Source organism: Solanum dulcamara, chromosome 5 (genome assembly GCF_947179165.1).
Source record: "Solanum dulcamara chromosome 5, daSolDulc1.2, whole genome shotgun sequence".
NCBI classification, from domain to species: domain Eukaryota; kingdom Viridiplantae; phylum Streptophyta; class Magnoliopsida; order Solanales; family Solanaceae; genus Solanum; species Solanum dulcamara.
Genome location: NC_077241.1, coordinates 58,154,015 through 58,171,545, shown reverse-complemented (window position 1 = coordinate 58,171,545; position 17,531 = coordinate 58,154,015). Strand labels below are relative to the sequence as shown.

Below are 17,531 nucleotides of genomic sequence, written 5' to 3'. Positions count from 1 at the left end.
TACCTAATGCCAAATTTTATGCTAAGTATTACTCCCTATGTCTAATAATATTTGTTCACTATTGACTTTACACAATTCTTAAGAAACTATAAATAGAAAGAGAATTTTACCATATCACCCTTTGAATATAATAAATACAATATTTTGAAACATGTAATAGGAAAATGACTACTAATTAATGATAAGAGTAAATTAGAAACTAAGTTAAAATTATCTCTTGATTTCATAAATTAGACAAGTATTGTTAGACATATATTTTTAGTATAGTGCATAAGTAAAGATGAACAGAGGAGTAGGGATGTGTATCGGTTGGTTCGGTTCGATTTTAAGTATATCGGTTCGGTTTATCAATTTTCGATTTCTAAATACGCTAAACCGATAACCAAACGAATAAGATATTTGTTATCGGTTTTTGATTTATCGATTTTTGGTCTTTAACGGTTTGATTTTCAATTTAACCAATAAGAAAATACTTTAAAAACAAATATACGAGTCTTGGAGCCGCCTTCGTTGCAACTTGCAAACCCTTGCCACGTAGCAGCAAAGCCTAAAGGGTAAATACTAAATACTTAATAATATGATATAGTGATTAACTGATTATATATTTATATTAATATTTTTTATTTGATATTTGTGTATGAGTAAAATACTAAACATTAAGTTAGTAAACTATTATATTTTTAATGGATTATCGGTTTACCCAATAATCAATTATTATAAAATCAATATCGAACCGATAATTTAATAATTATTTTTTATAAAACTATTAAATAATCATTAATTCAATAATAATAAATTAATAACATTTTTTTTCAATTTAATTTATGGATTGTTTCGATTTTTCACACCCTACAAGGGAGTACTTTATAAGGAGGTTTAATAGCCCCCAAAATAGAAAAGAAAAAGTCCAATGGTGGGGTTTCGTTGGAAGATTCTTTGGATTAGGGTCCCATTGTAACAAGTAACAACTACTTGAGGAAGAAGAAAAATGTGAAAAAATGGTGTTAGGTGAAGTTGCTCCATCATTAGCTATGAACACGTCTTCAAAATTCCTCTCCCTTTGACTTAACTCTTTATTTATGCCTTTCTCTCCATCCTATTAGTTCCCATAAACCCTACATTTCTTTGACTCTTCTTTAATCTTTGTTTTTTTTTCCTCACAAACTGTTTAATATTACTTGAAGATTTGGCTAATTTTCAGACACATAAAAGACTATAGACTGAGATCTCTTTTGATAGAAGAATAGATCATGGAGATCTCTCGACTTCTTCAACCGACCAAGGTTCCAACTTCACATACTTTTGCCAATTTCACTTCCATGTAAGCCTTTTCATTTTCTAATTGGAAATTCCTTTCATTTCTAAATTCTATTTTTGTCAATTCTATGTTTTTATCCTTTTTCTTTCTTTTCATCAACAACTGTTTGAAAAGTCAGAAACTTGCTCAAACATTTCAGATGTTTTGGGTTTGGTAGGAGAATGAGATCATCTGGTATGAAGAAATTGTTGCTTCTTTTATAATCAAATACCAACCTTACAATATGGGGAAAATGTAATGTTTTGCTTAGGAAGTTACTCTTTACGTATAGAACTTTGTAATGACAATCTAATAAAGGGAAAAGAACCCTTTTAATAAGAGATAGACATAGAATTTTCATTTCCATGCTAATTTGAATACCAAAATGAAATACTGAACGTGAATTTTTGTCCTGGCAGGTGCTGCCCGCGGACAAGGTTAATGCCTGCTTGCCATTCTTCACATGGTGGGCGAGAAACAAAATATGATGAGCGAGAGATTACGATTTTATCTTCTGGTCCCAGTCTTAAAAAGAGCAGTGTAGTTGGGGGATTGTCTTTACATCGTCCAGTGCACAAGAGAGATATTGCCGGCAAAACATTCTGCTCTGTTGGATTGTATACATATCCGGGGAGCAACGTTGAATCTTCTTCACAGACAGCTGAAGAAAAGATTGGAGTGCTACTTTTGAATCTTGGAGGACCAGACACGCTTCATGATGTCCAGCCTTTTCTGTTCAACTTATTTGCTGACCCTGTATGCTAACAATCAGTCTAACTCCTCTTTTCTCCTAAGCTGGAGATTTTGAACAATTTAGTTTCATTGTTTGTGTTTATGCTAATGGTATGAATTTCGCATGGCAGGACATTATACGTCTGCCCAGATTGTTCCGATTTCTCCAGCGCCCATTGGCACAACTTATATCTGTTCTCCGAGCTCCAAAAAGTAAGGAAGGATATGCTGCAATTGGAGGTGGTTCCCCTTTACGAAAAATAACAGATGAGCAGGTACAGAAAACTCTCTGTTTTATTTATGTGCTCCGAGCTAACAAGTTCCTTTTTTTTTCATTATGTTGGTGTCATTTTCAACTTGTTAACCCTCTTAAACTCATCATTACAGGCTAGTGCACTAAAAATGGCACTAGAAACAAAGGAAGTTCCGGCAAATGTCTATGTTGCGATGCGGTACTGGCACCCGTTCACTGAGGAAGCTGTTCACCAGGTAGGCGTAAAATGCATCCTTGCTCCTTTCAGTTAACATTTTCTTGTATTGATCTATTCGTTGATCTTGTCTGCATCTTCTCTCATGTGCTTCTAATAATCTCAACAAGTCATTTGAACTCTAGTTGCATTTATACTTTTCAAATAAGTCTAATTTGTTTTGAGAGCTTGAACACAGCCACAATTCACAGAAGTGCTAACTAACAAGCACAAATTATAAATCTTACTACTAAATAAGAAGAAAGAATCAGTAAAAATAGAGTAATTCTGTAAGGTAGAATAAAAAATGGTAGAACCATAAGATCCTACACATATTACAACTTCTTTGGCCGTATAGCGTTTCGTTATTTCTGTTATTTTGTGACCTTATGACATAAAATATGTTTTGTGTAGCTCATATGCTACAAATCCCCACTTGTATTTTAATGTATAATGAGTATAAATAATGGTATACCATATGCTTTTTCATTGTATATCTATGTTTATATATATAACATGTATTACATGTTCGCTGCAATTGTTCCATGTTCTGAGTTACATTGTCATATTTAGACTTCGATCTTTACATAGAAGATGGAGTTTAGCTCATCTCTACTATTCTTGCAGTTTCGCAAGTATACATAAATAATATCTGTTTTCCTTTTCCGTTTCTTTCAAGGTTCTTACGATTTTAACACTTTGTCTTACCCTAAAGCAATATTATCTAGGATCTTGATTGTAGAAATCTTCTTTTTTACTAGTAGCTTGAGAAAAAACTTTTGCTACTGAATAATAATGGATTAATTTAGCAACAATAAGAACACATGATTTTTCTATTGAATGGATCATGAGATGTCTATTTTATTTGAATCTTCATCTCTCCATCCCCATTCCCCACCCAAAAAATACGACACGAAAGGAGAAACGAAACAAAGAAGAAGAAGAAAGACACCTCTCACTCCCTCCTCCCTTTATACAGTTTTGGGGAAGATACTGAGCTAAAGGTCTTTGTGTTACCTCCTCCTCTCTCCTCTCTCCTCCTCCTCCTCCATGGAAAATTTTCCTTCTTTTGTTTACCCCGACGGTAATTGAACTGGATTGGACTTCATATCTAGCTTAATTAAGTGCCAAGTCAAATAGCTTCTTTGGGTTGACTTACTTTCAGCCATGCATGTGTAAAATGTCTAAACTCTACATAAATATTGTACATAAATTAGAAGAATAAGATATCTGTTACAGAACCTTATTTTTAACAAGAATTAAGCCTCAATCCCGAGCTAGTGGGGATTATATGAATCCTCGCTATCCATTTCATTACCATTTAGCTCCATTTTCAATCTTCAATATATTAGGTTCTCTAAGCTGTGAATTTTGCTAGATTTTCTATTGACGTATACAATCCCTGACAAGATTAAAAAGACTCTTAGCAAATTGGAGACATACCAAGAAGACTAAGCCTTAATCTCAACTAGGGTGGTACTGCTAAGGGATCTTTTTCTTTCGCTGTGCTCCATTTTTCTCTAAGTTGCATGGATTCTGGGAGATTATTGGTATTATGAGACAGCTTCCTATAATCATTATGTTTTTTCATACCTAGGACCCGTTGCATCAGAAAATCTACTTAGGACATGACCAAACCATTTCAAGCCAACTCTCTCTACCTGCACCTTTTATTGAAGAGTAAGGCACTACCCAACTAAAAGAATTGATAAGTACTACCTCACTGCTTTTATGTACAGATACAGTCAAATAGTTATATGCTGATACTTTTGATAAACTTCCAGCTGTTTATTTGAGATCCTTTATTTTCTTTTTTATTTAAAAAGATCTTATGTGCTGAAATTCTTGGGTGGAACATGTTTTCTGCACCTACTTGATCCCAGCCAGCAGTTATCCATTCAAGGACACCCAAATGATGGTTGGGATTAAATGGACCGAAGAATCACTCATCTCCTGTGAGCTGGAAATTTCGTAGGTCTTAAGTTTGATTTGAATTTGAGTTCCCTGTTGTGGTGCAGATAAAAAGAGATGGGATTACAAAGCTTGTTGTACTGCCTTTATATCCTCAATACTCTATCTCTACAACTGGTTCGAGCGTCCGTGCCCTTCAGAATATTTTCAAGTAACTCTCTTTTTCTTTTCAATTTGGTTACTGCATGTATGAAGTGTCATGTTCTTAAATTGAAGTGTATGCATCTACTTTTTCCTGTCTCTAATCAATATCTTAACTTTGTGTATTCCCAGAGACGACTCTTATCTGTCCAGACTGCCAGTTGCTATCATTGAATCCTGGTACCAACGACAAGGTTACATCAAGTCCATGGTGAACTTGATTGAGCAGGAGTTACATAATTTCACTATGCCTGAGGAGGTAGCATATCTTATTCCTTTATATGTGTACCCTTAGTTTCCGATCATCATGGTTATGCTTTTAGTTTGGTGATGAACCTTTCTTTATTACCACTGGGACATTTTTACTTTTCCAACTCAATACTAAGAGGGATGTATTTTTTAGGTCATGATTTTCTTTAGTGCCCATGGAGTGCCAGTTAGTTATGTTGAAAATGCTGGTGATCCATATAGAGATCAGATGGAGGAGTGCATTTTCTTGATAATGAAAGAGCTTAAAGCTAGAGGAATCAACAATGATCATACCTTGGCTTACCAGGTTCGTTCTAAAGCTTAAGTCCTCCAGATCACTTTTTGTGTTGCCCGTAGTTCTTGACATTCTGCAATACCATGTACATTCAGTTCTTCCTAATGGCACTCTCTAAGCAATTTATTATAGATGGGAAATAAATGTAGATTCCGTGCTGCAATGACTGAAAGTTCAGTTTTGCCCAACTTAATTTGCTTATACTGATCAGTGTTCATGTCAAAGTGGAAGATTTTTCTCCTCTTTTTTCCTTCCTTCCTTTTTAAAAAACAATCTTTTCTTGTGAGGAGGTTTTGGGGAGGGGGGTGGGGAGGAGAATGTGACTCCCCTTTTCCCCATTTTACCTCTATTTTGGTCTGTTCCATAAAATATGACATCTTTTTTCCTATAATTGCAAAAGTTTATCCCTCAACAGTTCAGATTAATATTAATTTTACTTGTATTATTTCAAATTTGCTATGACATCGTTTCTACCAACTTTATACTTTTTTACATTTCAGATTTTCTTAAACTCATCTTCTCCGAATTCGGTATAATAATCCTTTATAATATTTTACTCTTATACTATGTAAAATGAAGAAAGCAATTTCATTAATGTGGGGAAGTTCCTGTATACAAGAAGTATACAAAAATTAAATATAGTGAGATGAAGGTACTTTTCCCTCTATTTGGTGGTGAATTAATTCAGTATCATCCTTTTGTATTCCAGAGCCGAGTTGGTCCTGTACAATGGTTAAAACCATACACTGATGAAGTGCTTGTTGAGCTTGGACAGAAAGGTGTTAAGTCTCTGTTGGCTGTTCCAGTAAGGTATGCATTCTAGCACCTGAAACTTATCTTCTCAATGAATTATGGTGTCATGAGATCAAAACTCAGTTCTATCAGTTTGTTGGCCGATTTTTTCTTAGACTAACGACCTGTGTTAGACTTTCTATGGGCTGTCATGCAAGTTTAACATGGCTACATTTTGTTGAAAACTATTTCAAGTCTACTATGGTTTCTCTAGCCGGACCTGATTTGCTGGAGAAGGTAGCAGGAAGACTACATGACTCATGGGTCCTATTGCTCCAAATAGATAACTTGAATTTATAGAATGGATTGACACTTAGTGATGCTATTCTCTTGTGCATGAGAGGTTGGAAAATATTTATTCGACTATTAACCGCGAGAACCTCTTTGATTAGTCGGAAGGAAAAAAAGGGGGTGAGATGTTTACCTTACTTGGAATGTCTTAAAATTCTTGAGTTAATAGTATTATCCAAATTCTTGAGTTAATAGTATTATCCTAATGGTTTTAAGTCTCCTGCATATTCATAAAACTGATGTGGGAATTTGGAGTGACAATAGCCAACTGTCTCTGCGATACATTTTAGGTCTGGGATTTTGGAAGACCAATGCTTTTGTTGACTTGGTAGGAAGTGACGCTCTTGTGGTTGTATGTATCGCGGATGCCTGTGCAATCAGGCATCATGAAGTAGAAATTGGAAATGTTTCAGTGGTCCTTAAAGTATGAGAGAACCCTGAATGAAGAACTTAAATTGTCACCACGAGCTCAAGAGTATTAGATCTTTGTTGTTGAAATGGCAATTTCTTCTCATATGAATGTTTGTTGGCTTACATTTTACTTGCCTGCAAGATAACATAATCTCTTGTTTTATTCTTGATATCTCACCATAATGTATGCATGCTATTGGAATTTCAGCTTTGTGAGCGAGCATATAGAGACTCTTGAAGAGATTGATATGGAATACAAGGAATTAGCACTTGAATCGGGAATTGAAAATTGGGGTCGTGTTCCTGCTCTGAATTGCACCTCCTCTTTCATAACTGATCTGGCTGATGCAGTTGTTGAAGCATTGCCTTTGACAATGTCAATGTCAACGTCAACGTCAACGTTCACTGGTACAGAGGAAGAAGTTGACAATGATCCCATGCAATATTTTATTAAAATGCTTTTTGGATCGCTATTAGCATTTGTTTTTTTGTTTTCACCAAAGATGGTATCGGCTTTTAAGAAGAACATCCTTTAGGGAGGACAAAGATCCTTTTCAGAAATAGTACAGAGATCAAGAAGCAATGTTTGTGGTGCCACCTGAAATTTTCTTGATTTTACAAACAATTTACAAGTGTTGTTCTTCCTACTAAAGATACTAGGTATCACTTTTATTAGAGACTGGATTCGGCAATTTCGAAGTGCTAGTATTCTATTTCTGGGGCAGCATTTGTGCATAGAACGATAACAAATCAGAGATGCAACAATCTCTGTGGCGTCAGTTTTATACTCTATACAAATATCTTCTACTTTTGCAAATCTACGAACTATCTTCTACTATACAATAATCTTTTGGTTAAGCATTCGTAGAAACAGCAAGGCCATTTATTAGTGCAGTAAAGCATCTTGACAAGATACTTTTAACAGGTCATGGGTGCAGTGAAAACAATCTCGAGAGAAATGCAAGGTAAACTTAATGTGGTATAGCCTTTCTTAGACCCACACTCGTTCTCAAGGGAAGCTTAGTGCAGTGAGCTAACATGGATTTTGACAATGTGATTGGACTCTCATGTTGATATGAATGAATCTATCCTTTCTATGAAAGTAAATCTTTGTTGGCTATGCAAAGATGCTAGCAAGTTTCCAATTCTGTCTCGATAGGATATGTATCTCTATTAATATGGAATTCATAAACGTAGTAGTGAATGGTATGATGATCATTATCCTTCTTGACATAACTTGTATGTGTTCCTGAGACAAGAAATTTGACCATTTTTTTGGAGTCTCGAAAGGACATAAGAACTCTTGAATGGAAAAAATAAGTAACTCTAGAAAATAAGAGAATTTATATATCGAGTAATATAAATTATAAAGTTTGAAGGCTCTACTACTAACTAAATGAAGTTGGAACATATATCATGGAAATAATAATCGAATTCAAGCCTGATGAATCTTGCAATCAAATATGCCCTATAATAAACAAAGCAAACTAGACGTTCGATCAAAATAGATTGAAACTGTCATAAACCAAAGTTAACTATCCAAACAATCTCAATTAGGTCCTTGTATTCTTGGTGAAAACTCACGAACACCGTCTTGAACACCGTCAATCCCAACCTTTACACTTTTTTTAGGAACACTCAAGGCCTCAAATCTCAAGTGATGGTAAGAAAACCTGATTTGCAATTTTCTCATCCGTCAACCCAAACAATTTGGCAATATCACTCTCACGATACAAACTCAAGTTCAATATACAAGAAACTTTTCTTTCCATTTAAACAGCGTTAACAAGTCAGCCATCATGCTGTTTTGGTACATATAATGCTGACGGTCTTTGAAAGTGATGAACAGGAACAGACCATAAAAAATAGATAAACCAAAGAACACACTGGGAGAAAGAATCACTCACCAGTATCTGAAATTCATTGTCCGATCAATTCAGATTCATGCCGGAAAAACACATTAAAGAGCAAAATGCTCCCTCCCAAAAGATTATCCATGCCCAAAGTCAATCTGAGACCTTTAATTGAAGGAAGAGTGATCCTTGCATCACAACACACCCCTCATAGGCATAAGAATGTTATAGTGATAATGATATCTCCAGGGATTTAATTATATAACAAGAAACAGTAATCATGAAAGCAACATGCTCAAAGATGCCTTATTGAAGAAAACACATGGCTCCTAACTCATCCTCTATGTAAATTGTACTTGCCAAAACATCAAAGTTTGAAAATATGCATCTCGTTGGTATGTGTTATCCCGCACAAGTTAGAGATTGAAGATGATCTTTTATCGACAGTGATACAAGTCATTCCTTTGAAACCTAATATTTGGGGGTTTAGACATAATAACCAGTAATCGTGAACCCTCGACCTACAATCTCCCCAGCACAAAACCAAGCAAAACATTCTAGCCCAAAAAGAGCAGCAATGCCAGCATCCTCAATTTTCAGCTCCTGTCTGTGCTTCCACAAGTTCTTGATATCATCAAGTTCCTTCCAGAATGCTTGACAACGGCCAGGAATGCTGTCCCAAAAAGAAAAGATATCATTAGTACAAGATGAATGAAAGGTATATATGAACAAGTTTTCTATCAGGTAATTGAAAGGAGCATAACATTTTCTGCAACGAATCACTATGGTGAATTAGAAGCAGAATTACTGTTGCTCCCAGAAAACCAAAAAAATAACTCACAGCAGATACTAATCCAAATGGTCCAGTTTTTTTTTATTTTGTAATCTGTAATATTCTATTTTCTGGGCAATAAAAATTCCAAAACACATAGGCCCTCTATCCCTTTTAATAACATACTTTACATATGGATTAACATGAATTGTTTGGGGCACATAGAAATACTCAATTGCCACTTTCCAGAATAAAAATCATCAAACAAATCAGCATGTCACAGACAACAGGACAGTGAGAGCATCAACCATAAAAGAGTTCTAACAAGTATCATCTTCTAGAATATAATTCTATAACACGAGAAACTAAGTCCAATCAACCTGTCACAGAAAACAGGACAGTGAGCATCAAGCATCATTCAACTGTAGTAGACACTTTTCAACCTTGACAAATGAGTATTGACAATTACAATTTTTTAGAAGATATATTAATCAAGTAACAACAGGTATGATGGCAACCATCAAAGAGTAATACTCTATTTGATAACTCACATTGCTAAGTCATCAACAATTATGTTGTTTGGATCCTCCAATAGTTATGCATTTTTGGAGGATCCAATAGGGGAGTCACAACTTTTGTTGAGGATCCGAGCAACATAGATCAACAACAAATGCAAGTTAGAGGAACTTTTATGAACAAGAGAACCTACTCAAGGATAAGGTCCCGGAAGTTTTTCCGATAAAGAAGTGATTTCTAAAAGAGGGATCATTAAGGTTCTGGAATGAGATGATAGAACAACAAAAATACTACAACCACAAGATGATGAGCAGTTTGCATTCTAAACCCTACATCACTAAGGTAACCTAGCTACACCCAACTTATGAAAAACATCAATCGAAACGAATCAGAAAATTGGTCCAACACTTCCTACACCCATCCATGTTGTCTACTGATTGCCAATTGAATACTTTCGACTTGTGGACAGGTAAGTTGAAGCAATCATCACTAATTACCTCAAAAGACTTAAGTATTTGTACATTAAAATGATGGAAGTGATGAACAACAAACCTAGCTAAGCGAGTATAAAACACTTGTTTCGCCAGATGCTGGCATTTCTCCACAGTAGGTGGCGCTTGAATGTATTGTTTGTTCTGCTCCAACATCTGCTTGTAGTATGCACATCCATGCTTGGTCAAGAACTTTGCAGCTTCAACAGCCCTTGTTTTCACTATCGGCAGTTTTGACGCCATAGTTCCCTAACCAACAAATATCAATGCACCGTGAAAAACATCGTCACAAGTGTTGACATAGGAGAACAGTATATGAAAGTGCTAAATCTGCTAGGGTTTAGCACAAAGTAGAATTCAAAAGATCAAAGAGAATTATATGAAGAAACAACTACACGGAGAAAAATTAAAATGCATTTCAACTGAAATATATGGAGTAAAAACCATGTCAATCAAATTCAAACCCATTTTCAGTTTCTGATTCAAATGCGAAGATTTTTCCGTAACTACTTTTCATACACTAAATTTCTAATTCGATACACCTAATCACAATATAATATTGATAATGTTTACAGTTCAGTGCTGTCCTCTTCATGATAAAGATGAGTTAGTGTCATGGTGCCTGCATTGAATGGCTGTAGCAAGGCCAAGTGCACTAGCTTCAAGGCTTAAGGCAGCTATTACTTGTCTTATTTTTTTTGTAACTGGGAAATCTCTTATTCAAATAGTTCATTCTGGTTTCCTCAACATTGGCAATAAGCTTTTGGATTAGGCAAGAAACCTTTTTCCTTTTATTAAGGGCAAGGCAGACCCAACTCCAAACACATTTTCCTACACCAATTATGAAAACTATAATCACATCTCCAGGGATCGTCGGCGAAGGCCACATTTTATCATTGCACAGGGAACAGCTCACAAGTTCCAATTTTTTTGTTTACCCTTTTTCGAATTTCACATAATCTGAAATTTTCCTTACTCTTTTACACAAACACACAAATGTTCCGATTCCAGCATAAATTGCAACTGAAAGCATGAAATAAATCGTCATGAAGGCCTATTTGGAGAATTAACCTAATTCATACCATGAAAATTTGAAGGCCTCAAATTATTCAGACAAACAATAATCAAATATTTAAAAGAAGAAAAGTGGGCAGAAAGAGATGGTGAATCACCTCTAAAATCCAATTTCTGAAGCCTCCTTCAGCTGCACATACATAGACACAGGGTTTTGAAGCTGAATTACTAGTAGATTATATACTATATATATATATTTTTTTTTATATATATACTAATACATATTTAATTGATCAATATGCTAAATCTGTAACTTGTCCTATTCATTTAACGTTATACATTTGTTAAATATCTAGTGCTTATAAATTAAATTTGCTAAAAATTTATACTTTTTCAGCTTATTAGCCCTTTTATTTTGACAAATATTTTGTCATTTTATTCATAATATTTTTTCCAATTCTCCAAAAATACAATTTCCAACTCCATTTCTATTACATTTTCGTCACTCATTATTCTCCTCAAAAATATTTTCTTTTAAATTTATAATTTTTGTAAATACTTTTAAAAACATAATACTTTTATTTTATAAAATTAGTTTCAACACAAGATGTACTTATTTAAATAGTTTTAGCGCCTAATCTAAACAACCCCCTAGACCCTAGTCATTCTAACACTATTTGTTTTACAAACCACATCAACTATTAATTGCTTCTTTAATAAAATTTATGTTAGCGTGTTTGATTGTACACAAAATTTGTCAAATGAAAGACGTTTAAAATTTGTCTAAAATACGCTTCAAAAATTTATGTGGCTATAAATAGTCTCTTGTGAAAATGAGAAATTTAAAAATAAACTATTTTTAAATACAGAGGAATATTATTCTTTTTGGGACAACTTAAAAATAAAAGTTGGTTACATAAACTGAAATTAAGAAAAAGGTGTACGGTTTAAAGCTTGAACCAACTGCTTGATAATAAAATCGATTTTTCCCCCAAAATGATTTTCAACACATTCGATGCTTATCAACTAATTTCAATCAGCTAAGTTGGTAGAACGGGGAGAAGGGAAGAGAATATTCCTACACAGAAAGAACAAAAGAGGTTTGACCAACATGATATTGCTCAAGACAAACAAACTGAAGTTTCAGACTCTCTTAATACACCAGAAACCTGAACATAATACCTAAGCATAACAAACTATGGAAACAATCTTATATATATATATATATATATATATATATATATGAACTAGAGGCCGTTTGGATTGACTTATAAACTGTTTTCAACTTTTTTAAGTGTTTGACGGACCAATTTAAAGTCATTTTGTGCTTAAAATAAGCCCCAATAAATTGTTGGATTTATTTGGATGAACTTATTTTAAACAGTTTACAAGTTGAAAACAGCTTATAAGTCAAAAAAAAGTTGGCCTGCACCTATTTTTTTTAAAACTTATAAGCAGTTTTCAACTTATAAGCTGCTTAAAAATAAGTCAATCCAAACAGGCTACTAGCTATCATTTAATCCTTCCAAGTAGCATCTATTAACTCTGAGGTGAGGCATTTGGAACCCCCCTCCCCTCCTTCAACCCAGTACTAGGTTGAACAGACTAGGATGTCGGATTTGCACTGTCATTGCCATCAGCAGAGTACGCTGTCGGAGGCTGCACATAACGCCAGCATAGGCATTGCTGTAAGGTGGCAGCTGCTGCCCATAGCTAGCTTAGCCAATATGTGGAGCCCCATACCCAGGGTGAGCTGTTGGAGTGCCATAAGAGGATGGAGGTCTCTGAGTTCCAGAATCACCCTGACCACCATAACTTGATTGAGCAGTTGATGGCTGTGGGTACCTGGGCTGCATCAGTGGAGGTTGGGCATAGCCACTTTGTGCACTAAGAGATTGCTGAGGCTGACCATAACCTGGCTGACTAGTTGGAGGCTTTTGGGCTTGAGGGGCCCCCATAACCTGCTGCGGGTTGGGCACCATAACTTGCTGCTGACTGGGTGCCATACACACCTTAGGAAGTAGGTGGCATCCCATACGCATCTTGAGTAGAACCTTGAGATGGGTAACTAGGATTAAGGCTAGGCTGCTGGCCAAACTGATAGCCCTGTTGACCCACGACTGATGACTGAGCTGGTGCAAGTGCTTTACTGCTATCACCTTGCATACCATATGAAGTGTTGTGTCCATCACAAGTTGGGTTCGGTACATTCCCATAGCTAGGGTTAGAGCTATAACCTTGTTGCTGATCATAACCAGTACCCTAATAACCAGATTGAGCAGCAGGTGCATGATATCTACTACAGCCATCTTGGGAGTAACTTTGTCCCTGGTTTTAACCTTTTACTGAAGGCTGATTGTAACTGTAGGCGGTAGTATCAGCTGGAGCAAATGAACCTCCAGATGTTTGTTGCTGTTGTGAGGGTGCCTGATGCCTATAGTAATCATAACCATTTGCACCACCGGCCTGAGACGTTTGTTGATTTGGTGCAGCTGTCTGATCCCAACCAGAGGCATATCCACTAGAGGCCTGTTGTGGAGGGTAGGGCTGCTTATCGGGTGGATCGGATGGATTATTATGCTTAACGATTTGACTTAACGGTTATCGGCTTTTAAAAGTACTAATCCGCTAGCCAACCTATAAGATATCGGTTGGTTCGGTATTGGATTAGCAATTATCGAATGGTTATCGGACGGTGTATCAGTGGTAACATGTAAAATTTCTGTCATTTACTTCACGTAAGCAATATGTGAAAAACTTTGATGGCAGTCAAGAAGATTACAAGATAAAACACACCTACGCTCATGTAGCTTCAATACAGAGATGAAAACATAAATTATAAAAGATAAACTCATGTTCTTCCTTTAAACCGTAGAAAACAGAAATGAAAACAGCGTCCAGTGTCCACTGTCCACAACTTTCTGCTCATCTTTCTTTTCTTTTGGAAGCACATTCTTCTCCTGCATTCAACAAATGAATACAAATCATATTAAATCAAACAATTTAATATTATGAATTTCAACATTACTCCTGTTTCAAATTAGATAATACAATGCTAAGGAATTTCAACAATGTATGACTGTATGTTAAACAAAAAGAGTACTAAAAGTTAGAACTTTTTCATTTCTAACCAATGTATGACTGTATTTCTAACTTTTTCATTTAATTCTCAATTCTCACCAATATATATTTATACCAATGATGAATCATGAACCAAATATCTATAAATAGAAAACTATATTTACTAAATATATTTCATTATTATTTAATCTCATGATTATTAAAGAAAACAAACCTAGACCGAACGGATCTTTCCAGATTTGTCTTTAATGTGGCGAAATCTTAGGCTATAGTCTTCGTCGGCGTTCACTAGCTGTCGCCTTCTTGTCGCTGTGATGGTTGGCTCCACCGAAGTCGTATTTGCTGGTTGCTGCTATCAATGTTGGCTCACCGCCTCACCGGAGTTTTGCTTCATGAAACGTTGTGAGTAGAAGAGGACAGAACGAGAAGAGGTGGAAGCGGAGGTGTGGTCTTGCTTGTCTCGACGGCGAAATTTCACCTGAGAGATGAGAGGTGATGAGAGAATCTGAGAATGGGAGAATGGAGATGAAACAGAGACAGAGCAAATAGAGCAAAGATGCAAGTCGGTGACCTTATAGGCTTATACTCTTTTAGGTAAATAAAATTAGGGTATAGAGTATAGACTGTATAGTAATAGTAATATAGTGACCTAAACTCTAATGTCTTGGGCCTGGCCTATTTAACTAAATGGGTTTAGCCTATTTAGTTAAATGGGCTTGACCTATTAAGATTTATTTTTAAGTTTATAAATTATAATAAAATATAATAAATTCTTAATGGGTTAACGATTTATCCAATAACAAAATTGAGTAATCCGTCATCCGCACCGATAAGCCGTTAATTATAAAATTTAAATCCATTCTCCATCCGCTAATCCGCTAATCCAATACCAATAAGCCAATAAGCCAATTTTACGATTGGGTTATCGGTAGCGGACGGTTTTGAACAGCCCTAGTGGAGGGTAACCAGGTTAGGGTGGTTGAGACATATTATATTGGGGAGATGGACCTGGGTAGCTCCAGGTTGATGGTAACCATAACCAGGTTATTGCATCTGCACACCAGGGAGAGCCCAGCTTGCAGGAGGTCGAGTTTGATAACCTTGTTGAGGATATCCTCCAGCTATTCCTGAATTTCTAACGCGATTCTGCGAGGAATTATTGTCTAAAATGAACCAAGAATGATCGATCTAGATGGTATATATTAAGATATTTTCAAAGGGCAAAACAAACCCATAGAGCTAACATAAAACACAGCAGATAAACCAACAGCATTACCACAATATAAACCCAGCATAACTGAAAGTTTACCAAACTTAATATGGAAAATACAAATGTATCAACACAAATGTAGACGCCTACATACCGTACTGGTCGTGTGGTACAAACTCCTACAGAAGCCCAATCTTCATCCTATTTGAAGCAACGGGTACCATAGCAAATAGAAAAGACCATACAAATTCTACATATATGCAAAATAATTCCTAACAGAAAAACACTAGCAACGGCCAATGCAGAAATATTAGCCTTATTGACCCACTTTGATTAAAAGATGATCCAATGGTGGGTGAGAGCTTTATGCTGTCAGCAGAGAAATTAAACACATATTGGAAGCATTTCACAACAATATCCTGAACTAAATTAATCCAGGTTTCTCAGTCATCCAGAATAATCATTTATGAATTTATTAATTAATCCAGAATAAACACAACGAGTTCATGTTATGGGATCTAAAGATGAACTCTTTGTTTTGGTGATGTCTTCATGAATAATGATGGAGAAAAGAACAAAAAGGAAAAAACAGTGTTATTATGGAAATAAACAACATTAGTGAATACTCAGAAAATAATATTCCCTACATGTCATAACAATTATTTTTTAACTTTTTCGAAACTGATAATATTGTATTGCCCAGCATTAGAAAGGCAACATATCGCTTACTCTGGAAATAAGTTAATAAGATAAATCAGTCATAACTACTGCAACAACTAGACTTGAACAACAAAGAACTTAATCTTCAGGGCCATCACTAAAACGTGTAAGAAAAAGTCTCCACCGCTGTGACTAAAATGTTTATGAATATTCTCAAATGTAAGGGATAATCAACTATACGACACAATAAATAGATTTTCAATTTTGAAATAAAAGAACACCAACAAAGTAATGGGAATTATATGCAGCATAAGTTATATCTAACAAACATCCTAGAAATAAATCCAGTTAATATTGACCAGTGTGAAAAAATAATAATATCTCAATATTGACTCCAAAGAGAGAGAAATAATCTCATAAGAACTTGGTCTACTCTCCTACCTCTCTAGAAATAAAGGGTCTCTTTTACTCCAAAAATAGAAGTTGTCAATAGTTAGGTTCGAAACCATACCAGAACACTACTAAGGGAACACCAACACTAAATGGTTTCATGTTGGTGTCACCTATTGTCCAATACACACTAGCCTGCAATATTTTCCAATAACAATATGTAACACCCCCAAAAAAATTTCACTAAGATTCAGACCATTTTTTGCGTACATATAGGATCATACTAGACGATTTCAAAATGCATGCATGAGTTAGAATTAATTCTTAAGAAATTGGAGAGTGTTGGATGTGATTTAGGGTCATAAGGGATCCCTAAAACCAAAGCCAAGTCCAAGGAACTCGTCTTGGCTATGTTTCCGAATGAGTTTATATAAGGGTCGACTTCCAACGACCTTATCTTTTTGAATATAACGAAATGGGTGGCATATGGCCTATTAAATTAAAGGTCTTTAAGTCTTTTTTCCAACGCCACCAAGATTGTATTTTGTGAAGTTCGGAGTTAAAAGTTATGACTATCTTACTACGGACTAGTGCTGCAGGAATTTCAAGCCTGGACCATAACTAGGGAAAACCTGGGTTTGGCGCCGCAGTGGCGCGGTGTGCCACTATAGTGCTAGGAACAAGCCTCAGTAATTTGGTCCTTGGCATGACGCGCCAGTATTAGATGTGCAGGGTTTTTAAGCCCATTTTCCAGAATCCAGAAAATTTAGGCTTGGCGCTGTAAGGGTGCGACGCGCCACTATAGCACCAGGAACAAGCCTCAGTAGTTTGGTCCTTGGGGCAACGCTCCACTATCTGATGTGCAGGGTTTTAAGACTATATTTGACTTGGTGCTGTA

General features: G+C 35.7%; 2 protein-coding genes and 1 pseudogene across 2 annotated transcripts; 1 reads left to right on the top strand and 2 right to left on the bottom strand.

The window, feature by feature from the left end:
* The first annotated feature begins 985 nt into the window (after window positions 1-985).
* On the top strand, window positions 986-7,467 carry LOC129889254 (ferrochelatase-2, chloroplastic-like). The gene is made up of 9 exons (XM_055964485.1): window positions 986-1,321; window positions 1,717-2,053; window positions 2,161-2,304; window positions 2,417-2,518; window positions 4,515-4,618; window positions 4,741-4,867; window positions 5,012-5,164; window positions 5,862-5,962; window positions 6,855-7,467. Exons 1-9 carry the CDS (start codon window positions 1,251-1,253, stop codon window positions 7,180-7,182), a joined length of 1,467 nt encoding a protein of 488 aa, XP_055820460.1. The 5' UTR covers window positions 986-1,250; the 3' UTR covers window positions 7,183-7,467.
* A 1,198-nt stretch (window positions 7,468-8,665) lies between these two features.
* Window positions 8,666-11,589, bottom strand: LOC129889255 (uncharacterized). Its single transcript, XM_055964486.1, has 3 exons — window positions 11,451-11,589; window positions 10,340-10,527; window positions 8,666-9,172 (listed from the first exon to the last, which is right to left on the bottom strand). The coding sequence occupies exons 2-3, from the start codon at window positions 10,519-10,521 to the stop codon at window positions 8,986-8,988; spliced, it is 369 nt and encodes a 122-aa protein (XP_055820461.1). The 5' UTR covers window positions 10,522-10,527; window positions 11,451-11,589; the 3' UTR covers window positions 8,666-8,985.
* A 1,283-nt stretch (window positions 11,590-12,872) lies between these two features.
* On the bottom strand, window positions 12,873-15,668 carry LOC129890622 (uncharacterized; annotated as a pseudogene).
* Window positions 15,669-17,531: the final 1,863 nt, after the last annotated feature.